This window comes from Musa acuminata, chromosome BXJ1-6, assembly GCF_036884655.1.
Source record: "Musa acuminata AAA Group cultivar baxijiao chromosome BXJ1-6, Cavendish_Baxijiao_AAA, whole genome shotgun sequence".
Lineage (NCBI taxonomy): Eukaryota > Viridiplantae > Streptophyta > Magnoliopsida > Zingiberales > Musaceae > Musa > Musa acuminata.
In genome coordinates, this window is record NC_088332.1 from 36,412,742 (window position 1) to 36,429,393 (window position 16,652).

At 38.8% G+C, this 16,652-nt stretch overlaps 2 protein-coding genes and 1 non-coding gene across 6 annotated transcripts; 2 read left to right on the forward strand and 1 right to left on the reverse strand.

Moving 5' to 3' along the window:
• Window positions 1-1,992: 1,992 nt before the first annotated feature.
• Window positions 1,993-8,673, forward strand: LOC135676779 (ABC transporter G family member 22-like). Its single transcript, XM_065188326.1, has 10 exons — window positions 1,993-2,347; window positions 2,632-2,702; window positions 2,904-3,139; window positions 3,477-3,632; window positions 3,799-3,982; window positions 4,164-4,472; window positions 4,791-5,078; window positions 6,122-6,406; window positions 6,489-6,596; window positions 8,194-8,673. The coding sequence occupies exons 1-10, from the start codon at window positions 1,993-1,995 to the stop codon at window positions 8,407-8,409; spliced, it is 2,208 nt and encodes a 735-aa protein (XP_065044398.1). The 3' UTR covers window positions 8,410-8,673.
• A 975-nt stretch (window positions 8,674-9,648) lies between these two features.
• LOC135677953 (U4 spliceosomal RNA) lies at window positions 9,649-9,805 on the forward strand. Its single transcript, XR_010514783.1, has one exon. It is a non-coding gene; the product is annotated as a U4 spliceosomal RNA (small nuclear RNA).
• Window positions 9,806-10,353: 548 nt separating this feature from the next.
• Window positions 10,354-15,440, reverse strand: LOC103988852 (protein WVD2-like 4). Of its 4 annotated transcripts, XM_009407513.3 has the most exons (10): window positions 15,188-15,440; window positions 14,991-15,085; window positions 14,507-14,781; window positions 14,289-14,418; window positions 14,095-14,153; window positions 13,965-14,023; window positions 13,344-13,422; window positions 13,186-13,257; window positions 12,974-13,084; window positions 10,354-10,984 (listed from the first exon to the last, which is right to left on the reverse strand). In XM_009407513.3, the coding sequence occupies exons 3-10, from the start codon at window positions 14,741-14,743 to the stop codon at window positions 10,532-10,534; spliced, it is 1,200 nt and encodes a 399-aa protein (XP_009405788.2). In that variant the 5' UTR covers window positions 14,744-14,781; window positions 14,991-15,085; window positions 15,188-15,440; the 3' UTR covers window positions 10,354-10,531. The 4 variants fall into 4 exon arrangements, with proteins under 4 accessions (XP_009405788.2, XP_009405787.2, XP_009405789.2 ...); XM_009407512.3 differs by lacking the exon at window positions 14,991-15,085 and having other exon boundaries at window positions 15,141-15,439; XM_009407514.3 differs by lacking the exon at window positions 14,991-15,085 and having other exon boundaries at window positions 10,354-10,981; window positions 15,141-15,437.
• Window positions 15,441-16,652: the final 1,212 nt, after the last annotated feature.

Below are 16,652 nucleotides of genomic sequence, written 5' to 3' on the forward strand. Positions count from 1 at the left end.
TCTCTAAAGGGTCAATTTAGTTTGAACATAACTCCTTAGAAAATAAGAAATTAATGCATATATATTTTTAATCAATATTCCATAGAATATTGAGGATGATATTCTTGAAAAACATGTTTTTCAATTTTAAAAATAAAAAATGAACATATTATTTATTATATTTATGAAGCATAAATTTCATTAATTATATCACTAAGTGAGAATAACATATATATATATATATATATATATATAATTTATAATTCTGTTAATATACTAGTCCTAATTGATTCATAATTTGAAGTGTGTGAGACTAATGAATAATATGTTATGGCAATAAGTTCAAACTCTCGATATGAGGTAAAACGAATTCGGATGCATACCATCAGACTGAGTCTGGTTGATAGGGTGACTCAGAAGAACGAATCCTCTGTTGGTGTTTATTGAGTGTTTTGCTGTGTACTGATGATATTGATCCGAGCTTCTTGTTTTTTTGCATGCATAATGGATTCCTTTGTTCATGTTTGTGTTTGTCTTGACTGCTCTTGCAGATTCGCCTCCCACCATATTCGTTCGTGCGCTCGGGAAGAACAAGACCCGGAACAAGGAAAACAAGGTTGATGTCTGATGGTGTCGAGATTTATGGAGGAAGAGAAAGTAAAGGCTGATGACAACATGCAATCTTCAGCTCCAAAATCTCAATTTTTTTTCCTTTTATTCTGCATTTTTTTACTTTTGTTTTTTTTCCTCTTTGGCCATATTCATTTATTAATATAATATAATATTGATAAGGGACTATTTAGTCACGAGGACGAGGAATTATCCGTTTTGAACGATGAGCGTACTCGTACTTTTTAAAGATAAGAGAGACCTGACGAACTTATGAGTTTTTGGTTCACATACTCCTCAATCAATGTTAGACTACATGACCTTATCAAAATATAATGCATCTCCACTAACGAACAAAGTAGTGTCTTTCGAAAGAAACAAGAATCACATGCTTTAACGATGGAGAGATTCTTTTACTCTCTTTCAGCATCTATTTTTTTTTGAGCTAAAACATTTCCAAAAGCCACGAGCAGAAAAAATGGACTAATATGATTTCCATGATGAAGGAAACGGAAGTGGAACAAAATGGATAGCTCATTTTGATGGTAATGATGCTAGCAAAATTCTTGAATGAAAATTCACTTCTTTCTACAAGCAGTGTGGCAGTATCAGTGGCGGCATTTCATTTCATTAAGTTGATATCCGACGTCCCCCGCATCGTGCAGCATTGTGAAGGTTTGGATGAGAGGTGTAGTCCGTCGACGAAAGGGATGAGACAGAGAGTTGGGTGGAAATAAGCTGGCCGTCCACTGCTCTTCCTCACCCCACACACTCCTTGTCATTTTGCTAGCTCTCGATATCTGCTTCTAACTCCTCCTGCCCGTATCCTACCCCACCTTCTCTCCTTTCACTGAGAAGGGTGTCTTTTAGCTCGACCGATTTCACTTCTCATGTGTTCTTTCTTTGTCTTCCTCGCATCGTTTTGTAGCTTTCCATGAAGCATGTGAACTGTTCTTTGTTGCATGCATTCTCACACCTTTGAGATGATGCTTGTTTGGGTAAGATTTTTCGGTCGCCATGCTCTCGGTATTCAGCTTATACATGAAATGGAATTACTGTAATACATACTTCATAAAGAGTCTTCTCTCGAGAGAAAAAAGGAAGAAGAAACCTTCTTTCGTCTCTTTTATAGGTTTCAAGTCAATTCCAAGGAAAACATAGATTTACAAGGGGAGATGAAGTACTCGAGTCTTGAAGCAACTCTGGTCAGAAATGGAAATCAACATCTTCGTCACTTGGTTTTGGTTCTGATAACCAATCCATATCGTGACAATTTTCTTTCTTTTTTGTTTCCTGTGTCTATTCTGTAAATGCTTGTGATAGCTCTATCCACCTCCTTATTGCCTATATGTTTCCATGCAGTCATTTCGATTTCTCAACACGGCATAATTCAGGAGTCTGAAGATGGATTCAGCAGCACCTGGAATTGCCATGGCCAAGTCGGACAAGCTGGAGATGGGAGCAACAAGAGGACCTACTATGAGCTCTACTGAAGTTGTGCCAACCAGTGCTGTTAATGGCAGTCCGAGCTTGTCAAGAAAGTTGAGCTTTGGAAAGAAGTTGATGGGGTCTTTCAAAGGAGGGCACCACCTCAGAAAGACATGGAGTGGACACATGAAGATGGATTCTGAAGATGTTGGCAGTGAGGCAAGTCTGAGCCGCGCCTCCAGTGCAAGCTTGAGCTTCTCCTACTCCTTTACCGGCTTCACCGCGCTCCCTGAAGTTTCTGATACCATGGCTTTCGGCAACAATGAGAATGGTAACGCTGTATAATCAGAACAACATGATCAGTCAAAGATAATATACAGTGGTGTGTGCATAGTTTCTGAATCTTGTAGAAGACAAGACATATATTTAAAGCATGTAAAACTATGATCGTAGTTGAAACAAATTCCCCTTAAATGATATAATCGAACGCAAAAACATTGCAGTCATAAGTAGATGCCAATCCGGGGACAGATCATTTGTTATGAAAATATTATAACAAGTACAAAGTGGCCTGATGTGTCTAACTCTGCATGTTGTTCATTTACTACCCTGCAGAAATTGATCTGGAGATTCAAGAAACAAGGAAAAGTCTGATGTCAGAGCCAACTTTGCCGATATATTTGAAGGTATCATTGAGCTGGAGTTGCCCTCTAATACTTGCTGAATCTTTGTAAAGGAACATAAACAGAAGAAGGCTATTCTTCAAATATCTTTCTCAGAGGCACTGAGTCATAAATCTGAATTCTAAACTAATATACAGAGGGCTGATCTATAGCAACCACATCATAGAGCATCCTGATTGACATCTCCTTTTGTCAAATTTGCAGTTTACAGAGGTTAGATACAGTGTAGTACTCAAAGGAATAACAACTACTACAGAGAAGGATATTCTCCATGGAATTACAGGTTCAGTGAGACCTGGAGAACTTTTAGCCCTGATGGGGCCTTCTGGCAGTGGCAAAACCACACTTCTTAGCCTTCTCGGTGGAAGAATTACGGCTAATATCATTCAAGGATCTGTCACATATAATGATGAACCATATACCAAATCTCTAAAGGGCAGGTAAATGATCAAGTTCAAATTGTATTCTGTTTAGCAATTCCAATCTCATAGATATATAACAACACATACATAGGAAAGGACCTGCGTCAGCAGTATCAGAGGCTAAATGTATAGGAATCTGTTTCCAGAGTCCAGCAAACTAGAAGTTAAGCTTTGGCACAAGCTGACTCGATAGTGAAGATAGAACTATGCTTGGCAGCAGCAAATTCATGTGTTCATTTCTTAGTGTAGAACAAGATGTCATCACTCTTGTAATAGATTATCAACTACTCTCATAGACAGAATCATGTGCCCTTACAGTATGGAAAATTTCTATAAGACTGATGTCAATTTTCAGGATGGGATTCGTGGCACAGGATGATGTTCTATTTGCACATCTCACTGTGAGAGAAACATTAACATATGCAGCTCTCCTTCGACTCCCAAGGTCAATGACTAGAGAACAAAAGGAAGACAGGGCCATGGATGCCATCTACGAGCTGGGGCTTGAAAGGTAGCTTTTTGGTTATTTGAGTTCTTAATTCTAACTCAAAGTTGCCTAATATGAGCAAAGATCTCTATAGTGGACTGGCTCTTCAACTTCCAATCTTATAAGGAAACTTGCCTGAATTTTCGGAGATCTAATCGATCTTGTTCTCAAATTTGATAACATTATGCAGGTGCCAAAATACTATCATTGGAGGACCTTTTGTAAGAGGAGTTTCAGGTGGTGAGAGGAAAAGGGTGTGTATTGGAAATGAGATCATAATCAACCCATCTTTACTGTTTCTTGATGAGCCCACATCTGGCCTTGATTCAACAACAGCCCTAAGAATAATACAAGTTTTGCATGGTATAGCTAAGGTATCAATCATCATGATGTTGATTTTATACTGGTAACCTTTACTGTATTACTCAAATCATGTAGCTCAGATAAAATTTTAGTTAAGAGAGAGAGAGAGAGTGTGTGTGTGTGTGTATATATATATATATATATATATATGATAAATTGTGGTGACTACAAGTCTCTCTTGAACCTATGCAGTTGGGGAAAACTGTGGTGACTACAATTCATCAACCATCTAGCAGACTCTTCCATAGATTTGATAAACTGATACTTCTTGGAAAGGGCAGTTTGCTGTACTTTGGGAAAGCATCGAAAGCTATAAAATACTTCTCATCTATTGGATGTTCTCCTCTCATTGCTATGAATCCAGCAGAATTCCTGCTTGATCTTGCAAGTGGCAACATAAATGATGTCACGGTACCATCAGTATTGGAGTCTAAAGTTCAGTCAAAAGAATCGGAAAGCAATACAAGAAATGGCAAACCATCTCCAGAAGATGTGCATGAGGTAAAAACTTCTTCTTTTACCCTAAAATGTATTCAGTTCCAAGAACCATTACCACTCTGTATTAGTAATTGGAGAAAACAAGCTTTTTGCTGACATCCAAATTCATACTCTTTTTCATAATTATGCTGAAGATTCTAACGATTAGTGATCCAACCATACAAAATTCTGGTACATTGTCCAGCAATGGAAGTAAAAAAACCTCAGGAAGAAAAAGTAAAGAATAGCTGATGGAGGCAGTATGATTTTGCCTTTTCTAATTAGTCTTTTGGCGAATTAAACCCTACAAATTACTGACTGCTGCAACAAATAATGAAATAGTACCTGGTGGAGGCCTATGAGGATCGAGTTGCTGACAAGCAAATGAGAAAGATTTTGATGCCGCTTCCTATTAGTGAAGATCTGAAAGCCACGTTGTCATCACAAAAAAGAGACTGGGGAGCAAGCTGGTGGCAACAATACTCCATTCTGTTCTGGAGAGGACTAAACGATAGAAGACATGATTATCTGAGTTGGATGAGAATTACACAAGTTCTTGCAATTGCAGTGATCCTTGGTCTGCTCTGGTGGAAATCAAGTAGTACCACAACAAGAGGTATTGAAGATCAGGTAAGAAAGGTTTCTTCAAGTGTTTGTATCCTATAGATAGAACCTTCATGTATGTTATGTCACACATATAGGAATGCAGATATCACTTAACGCTACTACATGTTCATCTGTGATTTGGGTAATGGAGCTACAGCTTTTGCCACCAATTTTCCAATTGATATTTGGTTTTTTATCTGCCTTTTTGAGCTTTCATAGATCAATTGCTATCTTAATGATACCCAATTTTCTTTGATCTGTATACATACAATAATCACTGTTTATTTGATTTGACTAACAGAACCAAGACTTCTACCACCAGTCTTCCAATTGGTATTCCATGCTTTTTCTATGCTTTTTTCTCAAAAGTTCCCATAGATATGATTGTTATCTTATTGACTCCCAACTTTCTTATATCTTTGAAACTACAACTGATATTCCTAATTTATGTCGAGTTATATAAATAGGACTGCACATAGCAGTGTATAGATGCATATGTGATTTGGCTAACAGAATCACAAAATTTACCATTAATCTTCCAGTTGAAATCTCAATACAAACTGTGACTTAACAGTTTGTAGATGTTTCTGATTTGTTGAGCTTTCACAGATTTGATTGCTATCTTAATGACTCCTCAAGTTTCTTGGAACTATAAAAGTAGTGCAAATCTTCTAATCCTAAAATTTCTTGCACAGGAGGAAATCTCTATTTTAATAATTTTGTCTCTTGTATTCACTTAATTATGCTCCAAGTAGATACATGGATCATTATTCATGTATGTCTGAAAAAAAATGTTGAGAAAAATTCATTATAACATTATCATCAAAAAAACTTTAAGCGAACAATAAAATCATTTGCATCGAAATAGAGCAAGCAGCACATTAGTACCACAGTTCCTTGGTCAAAGCCTCCGATGCTGAGATTAAATGAGTATTTAATTACTACAAGTAAACTAGTAACAACCAATTGAGAGTTACATACAACATGGAAACTCTAAACTTTATGTAAGTTTGCTATATATTTTTAAGTGAAAATAACAGTTTACCATCTGAAATGGAATACTGCAGGCTGGATTGCTGTTCTTTATTTCAGTTTTCTGGGGCTTCTTCCCTGTTTTCACAGCAATCTTCACATTTCCACAAGAAAGAGCTATGTTGACCAAGGAAAGAGCAGTAGACATGTACAAGCTAAGTGCATATTTCATGGCCAGGACAACAAGTGATTTGCCACTAGACCTCATCCTGCCAATGATATTTCTGTTGATTGTCTACTTCATGGCAGGATTAAGACGAAGCATTGAGCATTTCTTTCTCACTATGCTTGTTGTGTTTCTCAGTATCATTGCTGCTCAGGTATGTGCAAGGATAAGAATTTGCATACCACTTGACACAGCATATCTGCATTCTTTTGCTTAAATAAACAGCATATGTGCAGGGTCTAGGGTTGGTAATTGGTGCTTCACTGATGGACATCAAGAAGGCAACCACTCTAGGTTCAGTGACAGTGATGACATTTATGTTGGCTGGTGGATTCTTTGTGCGGGTAAGCACCGTAGTTCAATTTTTATCGAGTGAAAGGTTTCCTTCTTTAGTACATATTAGAAAACATCCTTTCTGTCATCATCACAGTGAGATCAACTGGTATTAACTATGTAATTTAACAAATTCTTAAAGGATGAAAAGTAAGATCAATAGGTGATATAATCAGGTATACCTAATTATAATTAGTGATGAAGAGTTTTCTTCTTTGATACACATTAGGAAACATCCTTTCTCTTATCATTGCATAGTAATATCAATTGGTATAATGCTATGTAAATTGACAAATACTAAAAGCAAGTTTCTTTCGAGCATTTGAAATATTAATCAGAACAGTGAGATTGTAGGTATTAGGCTATGCAACTGCAGAAATGCTAAAAGCAAGGTTCTTTCAGACATTGGAAAAATCAATCAGAATAAGCAAGACTAGTACAGAAATTGAAATACAATATCTCACCAACAATTAATTTGCTTGTTGCATACTATAATCTCAAGCTAACAGGCTAGAAAATAATTGCATTTCACTGGAAATTTTATAGAGATAAGAACCCCGAGCATAATATATAAAACTATAAGCTGATTCCAATTAAAATTTACTGAATACAATGTAAAATAACAGAGTATCGGATACATAAATTTTATCAGTGTGGTTGCTCACTTGCGACCTAAGAGATTAGTTTCTAAATATGGAGGAAATACTATATATGTCGACCCTTCCAAACCCCTGCATTGGCAGGAGCCTCGTGTAGTGGATTCGTTCTTCTAGTGTGAATGTATGATACAGTAGATGTTCATGTTTCTATAACACGACTAATCCATTGAAACTAGTAGAAATAGACTTTTTTCTTTTTCTAGCCTCCTTCAAGCAAACAAATTTATCATTTTTGTTCACCACACCAAGAGGCGCAAATTCTTGAATTGTAGCAATAGATTGTTTGCTAATCTACTTGATACTTAGTGACCTAGTTACAAAAAGCTGGGATTAAAAGATTTTGATTCCAAAAGAACAATCCAGAGAATTAACAGTAAAATACAATCTTAGAAAATTAATTGATGTAAGATTTATATGGCGAGACACTAAATGCCTAGATCCATGGTGATAAAAACCAAAATTGTTCATTATGTGAGAACAATAAAATACAAAGATTAAAACTTTCTCTTATGCTAAATCTAAGCCAAGCTCAAAATCCGTGTACTCTCTCAAAAAATAATGTGAGGACAATAAAATACAAAGACCAAAACTTTCTCTTGAGTTAAATCAAACTCAAATCCAGAACCCCTACTTGTGCACCCTCTCAGAAAATCCTAGGTGCATAAAATATGTTTTTCAATCGCACCTCCTCCACTAAGATCTTAAGATATATATGATATTTATAAAACAATCAAATCTTAATGTCCAATATTTTTTCCGTACTTTAAGTTCCTTTTTCTGTCAAGTAACATGGTTCACTGAGGATTTAGGTTTAGGAATCAAAATACTTATCAATCATAAAAAAAACAAGTAAATCAAGTTTGTTTTTGCATATGTTGTCCATGTCATTGATGCACTGCCAGGTATACTGGACAGAATGTCTAATATGTTGCTCCTGTCAATGTTGCAGAGAGTTCCTGTCTTCATTTCATGGCTGCGCTATGTATCTTTCAACTACCACACTTACAGGCTCCTACTCAAGGTGCAGTATGACCATGTACCATCCTCTCTAAATGTCACCCACCTCGACAATGGTGTTAAGGAGATCACAGCTCTGACAGTCATGGTGCTTGCCTACCGAATCATGGCATATATTTTCCTAAGAAGAATGAAGCTGCCAAATTGATCTCAAGTGAAATCTCGACCACTAATTAAGGCAAACTAGAGAAGGTTAGATACTACCTGCCAAGCTGCATGAGAAAGATGTATGTGGAGCCTGTTACTATGTCCATCTCTGATAGTTTGTAGTCATCATGCTGCAAGAAAGGATATGAAAATCTTGCAAAGATGAAAATATTAAGTTACGTGCAGTGGATAATTAGAAGTCAATCTAGCAACAATCTATCGTGTTGTAGCTTAAAGAATCAGAAAGCATATCAATTTATATTAATCCTTTTGCAGAAATAATAATAATAAATCATTATTATTATTATTATTATTTAATCCTTTTCAGTTAACTACCTATGACGCGAGTCACGCACGGGTCTGAGTCACCAAGGGAGGAGAGTCGGACTCGGTCGCCTCACCCTGACGTTTCGGCAGGCGAGTCCGGCTCAGTGACTCGGTCAACTAGTTCGCCTGGCGAGATCCGCACTGATCCCCTGTCTTCTTCCCTTTCGCTAATTGTGGCGTTTCAATTTCTATTTCTCTGTGATTGATGAAAGAAGAGAAGGGAAACATTACTGGTTGCCGGAGCCGCGAGGTCGCTACCGCCTCGCCGACCGGACTCTGGCGCCGGAGAGAAATGATGGCCTCCGTTCTCCTCTGATGCTTCTCTTCGAGCGCACCTTCCCGGAGAGCCTGCACAGCTTTGGTTGTCAGAGAAGTGGAGAGGGGAAGCTAAAATATATGACGTCTTACCGTCGTCATTATAGCGTTTGGTTGCTGCCGTCAGACCGCCAATCGCGATCCGAGGGAGAACGGCCCAACCTCCCCGTTCGACGAAGGCAGCGGCGGATGTTTCATCCCACGTAGTCCGCCGGGTCCAACTGGAGCCAGAGAATAGGAGAGCGCGGTTCGCGGAGTCCGCTAGGGAGACGTCGGCGTAGTGCGAGGCGATCTGCTGCTTCGGCTACGACTGCAGATTGGCCCTTGCACAACTTGGTCGGTGGTCGAATTGAAGCATAAATCGATGGAACTTCCTGTTTCGACGACGACTGCAGAGTCTCGACGGCCACTGGACAGTATTCATAGATGCACAACTGGCGTTTGTGGAATTGCAACAAGAAATAAACATGAACAGTGAGCTCGATGCGTGAACCGGCAACAAGAAGAACAGAGAGAGTTTAGTCCCACATCGTTGACGGAATAGGGGAAGCGAGTGAGCCCCTCCATAAGAGTAGGGGGATGGTGAAAAGGGTAAGGCATCTTTGCGCTTGGGGCAATGTCGCAGCTAGTGAGGTTATAACCGAGGCGCGACAATTGCTGGTTGAAAACTATTTCCAAACCCCCTCTTTGGCCGGGGTTTAACCCTGCGCCATCGAGAATTTCTGGAAGGGCTCCCTCTAACCCAGGGTAAAGCCCTACAATTCAAAGTCTGAACATTTTTCTTCTTGCATAGCCTTAAGCAAGTACGTGTAACAATTTTTGATGATCATATTAAATGTTTATTACATTCAAACGTAATCATGATGTAAAATGGATAATTATGAGGATGGATGATATTCAGATTTACAAAGAATTAAACTCCACCTTCATCAATGAATGGAAAAATAACAGCCATTTGCTATAACAATTTAAGTTCTCTTTAATCCCTGGAAGAAGACCTGAGAGAAGATGAATAAAAAAGGGGACTTGGATGAGCAATACATGGAAACATGTCCTTGGTGTTCCAGTCTTGCCAAGTTCAAATCAGCAAAGTCCTTTGTGAAACAAAGAGAATAATAGCATGTCGATCGGTGCCTTGTAGTTTAGTCAATGGTACGTAACCCAGTCAGCTGACCTGCAGAATAGTGGGAACTCCTGCATGGACAAAGAGACTAGCTCCTTTTTCATCAGATAATGGCCTTATCATTCAGATCATGAGTCCAGATCCATGACATGCAGGCCTTTTTACAATGCAAAATTAATCTGACGGCAAAGACAATGAATAATATACATCACCAAAATAAAGTCCAATAGACCAATGTCTCCTTGGGAAACAATGGAATGAGCACCATGAAACAGCATCATACTCACCAAGCAGCAAACACACTGCAGCTCGTAAATTGGCACAAAGGGGATACATAGGATAGGAGGCCCAACCCTTTTTATCCTTGCGCTGGTTCTTCCAGAGAAGCAATTACAGGATCGGAAGGGTTAAGAACAGGGTTATCTTCCCCGACTCTGTTATCAAGGACTGGTTCCACTTCCGTGCTAGCTTCAGGGGCAACTTCAATCAGTTTGTTATCACTCCCTTCCACTTTAGCTTTCTCAAGTTTGGCCTTCATGTTTGACACTTTCCGTTTTGTGGCAGCTGATTTCACGTCAGGTGTAGAAGTTTTTGATTCCTGCAACGGAAGCTTTGAGAGTGATTTCTTTGTAGGGTTCTTTGAAGTTGAGCTCCCTTTAATGGATGTCACAGCTTCATTTGGCTTGCTAGAGGAGGGAGCAGGGCGTGGGCTCTCACATGAGATGCTACCTTCTGAAGGATTATCTGTTACGGCGGTAGGTACCTTGCGTCGACCAAGCTTTGGCGACTTAGCACGTGTTGGTGGTATCTGCTACAAGATCATCAGATCGGTTGTACAGTTTCTTTTCTAGTGAAGGTAAACTTTATTAAAACATGGTTATCATCATAATGATGTGGAAAAACAGAATACCAAGGGAAAAGAAATTGTATAAATATCATAAAAGAAAAGGAATTTCCATCATATTCTGCATTTGCTACTGATGTACTGAAGTTGCACAAAAGGATCAGTTACATCAAATGACTACTAAATATATTGAAATAGTACCCACTGGATTACGTTCAAAATTCCAACCACCCAATCAAATCGAATGTCATAAAAATTTATAAATACTTTAGGCTAAATCTTCGAATTGGAGATACAAAACAAAGAAAATACGACAGTACCTTCGTGTCCATGGCAAATTAGCCTAGTGACTCAGAGTATGAAGCAGTGAGACATTAAAGAGTGCAACAATTTTCAAAGGAAGTGTCAATCCTGAAATGTGCCACAGATTATTTTTTGTTTAATAAGTATTTAATTACATATAAACATGACAGTTAATTTAGATTGAGTTGTAGTGAAAAGATTCTTGAGTAACCCTTTTTTTTTTTTTAAAAGACGTCTGACCTCTAGAACTGCATGTGCCTGTTTTTAGACCACCTCAATCAGATGAGTCAGACAATTTGTAACCATCACATTAGCCACTCTAGTGCAAGAAGTTAAGGAGAAAAAGAAATACTTCCTGTAGTCCAAATTTATGTTCCTCATCACAAATTCTGTAGTGAGTAATACAACATGGTTGGGATGTTTGGCATAGTAATTTCTACTTGACAATCAATGTTCATATCCTGACATAGTAGGATTAGAAATTTGTCAGCAGTGATTTGGTGAGTGCCTAACAAATTCAGCTGACCATGCCAAAAAAATTTTGTCTGCGTATGTAGTAAGAATTACTAACTTTGTATGCATTAACTAGTGTAATAACTAATAAACATTAAACATATATTTTAGCCCAAGCTTAACAGTTCGCCAATAAAACCAAAAGTAACATAAATCCTAACAAATAAATATTGAATTGCAACTTGCAAGAAATATGTGAAATACTGAAATTGTTCTTTATGTAATTCCATCTCCTTGAGCTACATTTCAAAGCTTCTCAGAATAAGATTAGCACAGCTTCTATGGTTACCAGTGATACTGTCAAGGAACTTCATGTCTCAATTTACTTAACTAAACCATCAAATAGAATCAAAAGCCAAAGTGTGAGATAAAGCATCTCAGCTATGTGTTATGCCTAGCTATGTGCATAATGCTCAGTATCTCATCTACAATTTACTGCTATAATGCTCTCTGTACTTTCTCAATATGCCAACAATGTGGTATGATGCTACAATGCCTACATATTATCTGACTTTCAAGTGAGCTTTGGTCATTGATAACTTTAACTAAGTTAAAACTGCAAATTTGTTTCTTAGGGAAATAAAGATATTCATCTCAGTTCAACATTCAAATGGTATAAGATCCTCATGAGTATTTCAACAAATGTATCAACAGTTACAAGATGCTTGTACAAAAATACTTTTTTCAAATGAATGACGTGCCTTCTTGAGTTTTGGGTGCATTGCCTTTTTTGAGGTTTTGAGTACATTTCCATGAATAAGCTGTAGGGAAGCAAATACTTACAGAAGAAAACTGATATACTGGAACCCAAAATTTACCCCAACCTTAAATAACAAGGGTGCAATGCCTTTTTCTTTTTTTAGAAGAAAAAGAGAAGCTAGTAGAGGGAGGGAGACACTGCTTGAAATTTCAATTACTTACGCAAAAATAAGAATGCCACTTAAATTCTGAAGCTAGTATATATCTCCATGAACTCCTAAATGACTGAGTCATCGAGGGTTGAGTAGTTAAATTAGCCTAGTTCTTGTTGTAGATTTTTGCACAAGTATCCATAAAAGATTATGACATTCCTACTTTGACAAGATCATGAAACTATGGTTGCACTCTTCAGACATAAATAGTAGATAGAACAACTGCTACCTTCTTCAGTTCAACTTTTGGAGGACCAGGTTCTTGATAAAAGCTTGGCATTGGTGTTGCCTTAAAGGTCAAGCTCTTCCTCAGCTTTCGGATCTCAGCCTCTTGACTTTCCTGTATTATATAACTTGATACAGAACTTAGCTCAACGGAGAAAGATCTGCAGAAATAATTTCTTGGAAGAAAGAAAATTTTGAATTTCATAAAGATGTTACCTTAGATTTTACTTGCAAATTAGTTTTTTCTACTTCCTTTGCATGATTCTTCTCCTCAAGCTTCATAAAAAACTGAGAAAATATTGTATATATTTTCCAAGTTAGGAAAAGATGAAGGGAGATTTTAGGAGAAGACAGAAGACAAACTATTAACTAACCTCCTTACGTTTCTCAGCACGCTCATCCAAGCTGAAATTAAAACCAGAGATACTGCTTCTTGCACCTGGAGTGGAACCACTGACAAAGACGAACATAAACTCAATGATAAGTATCTGGCAGATAAAGAATATGTCACGAACATACAACACATAATGAGAAAGTCAAAGCTGCACAACATAGTGGAATGGGATTCATAATCATTTTTAACCCGAAACACAAGGCTCGGGGTCATGTAACTATTTACCACTTGACATATTATGATATGACAATGTACTATTTCTTGCAGCCCAAATGAAAATTGCTCAACAGGGAAACCAGTCTGATTGTGCAAGAAACAACCCATCATAAGATGGCCCAATGGTAGAATATGCAACAAAATGGAAACAATATGTCATCATTGTCTGGTATTTATCTGATTACAACACTTTAAATGAGCAGATGCATGTCACTTTAAAATGCTTTATTGATATATTCTCATTATGTTGAATATTTAAAAAAAATGCATAACCATCATTGCCCGTGTACTATGAGGAATTTGTGAAGGAATTAAACATACACATAAATGAGAGATGGCTAAGGAAAACAGAAACAACAGAACTTGAAAAATATACAAAGCTTACATTCCACTTTCTTCAGAAGTATCTTTAGCAGCTGCATCCACTGAGCCAGGCTTTGTGGACTGGTATCAAACAAATACTTAAATGTTTAGCAAACAATACCATACAATTAGTTAAGCCACAAGAGACTTACTAATGATTTACGAGTGCTAGTTGCAGCAGCCAAGGAAGATTGCTTAGCAGGAAGAGTGCCTGTAAAGAGAATGGCCTCATCAAAGGATAAATAAATTTATTTAGAAAATTGATCAAACCATTTTATAATTGATGATGCATCTTTAGGCAGCCACGTAACTGTGGTGCTCTTCCTCAGATTGGTGCCAACATTACCTTTGGAAGGAAATGAGAGATTCGGTGAAAGAACAGGTTTTTTCTTCCGAAATTCATTTGAATGACCATTCTGACCACCTTGATCTTTCTGTGCTTTCTTCCATCGGTTGCCTCCATAAGATCCCGATGTCTAGACACACAAGGATCGTGTTAAATCATAGTCCACTATGCCCTAGAGTATAGAGAAACAGCATGCAAAAGGCAAATCAAACCCATACCTTTGGGAGATTGGAAGCTTTGATTTCCGTAGCAGCTAAAGAACTTTCATTATCCTCTCCGGGAAAGTCAACAACTTCCCTTTCTGGTTTATCCAGAGAACCATCTTCGGTTTGCACGGCATCAGTGCCACCGCCGCCAACTTCATTCTCCATATTTGGCCCACATCCATTGGCCACTGAATCTTTCTCCAGAGTTTCTTTTTCCAACTCCAGTTCAACTCCATTATGAGATTCCATCTTATAGTAGAAATCCACGACCACCTAGATGCTGAAGTCTACAATAATCACTTAAAAAAGGTCATTTTTCCCCTCAAATTTGGCTCTACCAGATTAACTCTACAAATCTGAAAAAGCACGCCTAAAATTGACGTCATTTAACCTACTTCAATTGCTGGTGATTGTAAACGATAGATCATCCAGTGTTTCAAGCTAATCCAACTGAATTAGACCAAAGATGACAGTGAAGACAAAGGCAAACACGTACATTCTCAAAGATCTATGAAGGCTTCTCATTACAACTAGAGATCCACATTTTCAGCATCGAGTTCAAGACTCATCATCCAAATCCCACATCGGAAACTGCCAAAACGGGAACAAACAAAAACACAAATAGATCAAGAACAGAAAAGTATACCTAAAGAGCTAGAAGTCTGAGTTCAAAACAACGGAGTGAGACCCCACAGGCGATCCGCGAAACGAGGGAGGGCGGCCATGATCCAAAGCCTCTCGAAGAGATCGAAACGCTGGGCTCCAGACCGAGCGCCCAAGGCCCTACCTACCGAAGAGGACGACAGATTCCTGCGTCCAAATCGTGGTACCTGCGCCTCCTAACCCCTAGTCTGCATCGCCGCTCGTCTCCGATCCGCCCTCGTCTCCGCCGCCTGGGTAACGAGACAACCAGAGGACAAGGACGACCCGAACTAAACCGAGGTGACGATCCATTTTACCAGAATACCACTACTTCATGACTAATATACCCTTTGTCTTCGGCCCGGCCTTGCGTAAAGAAAAGGACGTCGACGGAGACTCTGCGGTGAGGGTGAAGTCGTCTATCCACGTTCTCTGGAGTAGGATAACGTACGGTGGACCGGCGGCGAATTGTTCTTTTCTGCTAACGTGGCACTTCGAGTAGCAGAAAGTTTTATGCGAGTCGGTTCTTCGCTACCTTTTTGTTGGGTACCTAACTGCGCACCAGTCCGATGACTGAGCGAGAGACGGGCCCGGCGACGACCAGCGAGGTACCGCGAGAACGTAGGTATGTGTTGGCGTTCCGTGTCCGTTTCAGGGAGTGAGCTGGCGAGAACGTGGGGGGTAGGAGGATCGGACGGCGGAAAGCGAGCAGCTGTCGATCCGAGCCGTTCGATGGGCCCCCACCCGTCGGAACATGGGGACAGCTGTGCGGGCGGTGTTTTCACCCTGGCGACGGGTGCTGTGAAACCCAAACAGCAAGGGTTCGCTGTCGGCCAGCATCAGCCGTCCGATCTACATCTGATGATCATCAGAAGATAAGGTGGGCCACGTGGACGATTGGGGCGAGAGAATGCGCGAAAAACGCTCCGCGAAACCCCCCACAAGAAGAAACCCGCACGGAGCACTGCTCATTCAAGAACCACTCAGCAATAATGAGACAGGTAGGAAATCGAGTAACGGCAAACCGGTACATGAAAGTTATTATTATTTGATCTCACATAAATTTAAGGTTTTGTTTTCAGATTTTCCAGATCAAGTAGAAAATTTTCAAGTGTGTTTCTTCCCAACCATAGAGTAAGATGTTGAGAGATGTATTTATACATCAACCAATCCTTAATTTTGAATGTTACTTTGACTGCATCCCAGTGATTCTTGAACCGAGCACCTGATGATTCTTGTGGGTGAAGGATGAGATGCAAGCTTTATCATCACACTAGAACAATTCTTAATGCAGTCTTTTCAGAAACAGTAGAGCTTATTGGGTAGTCATGAATGGGTTTGAGACTTTAATGCCTCGCATTATAGTAATTTAAATGTTAGAGGGTGAGAGATATATATATATTTTTTTTTGGGAGGGTCATTTGAGATGGGTAGGAGATGGATAGAGTGTCTGTGAATGCCAAGGAACATATTTGAACAAATATCAATATAATTCTTCCTCTTTAATTTTTTATAT

Coding starts and splice junctions, on each gene's coding strand:
- LOC103988852 (XM_009407513.3), bottom strand. CDS start 14,743: ATGGAATCTCATAATGGAGTTGAACTGGAGTTGGAAAAAGAAACTCTG. Junction 13,258..13,343: donor GTGCTGAGAAACGTAAGGAG/GTTAGTTAATAG, acceptor ATATTTTCTCAG/TTTTTTATGAAGCTTGAGGA. Junction 10,985..12,973: donor CAAAAGTTGAACTGAAGAAG/GTAGCAGTTGTT, acceptor ATGATCTTGTAG/CAGATACCACCAACACGTGC.
- LOC135676779 (XM_065188326.1), top strand. CDS start 1,993: ATGGATTCAGCAGCACCTGGAATTGCCATGGCCAAGTCGGACAAGCTG. Junction 2,703..2,903: donor CTTTGCCGATATATTTGAAG/GTATCATTGAGC, acceptor TCAAATTTGCAG/TTTACAGAGGTTAGATACAG. Junction 4,473..4,790: donor CTCCAGAAGATGTGCATGAG/GTAAAAACTTCT, acceptor ATAATGAAATAG/TACCTGGTGGAGGCCTATGA.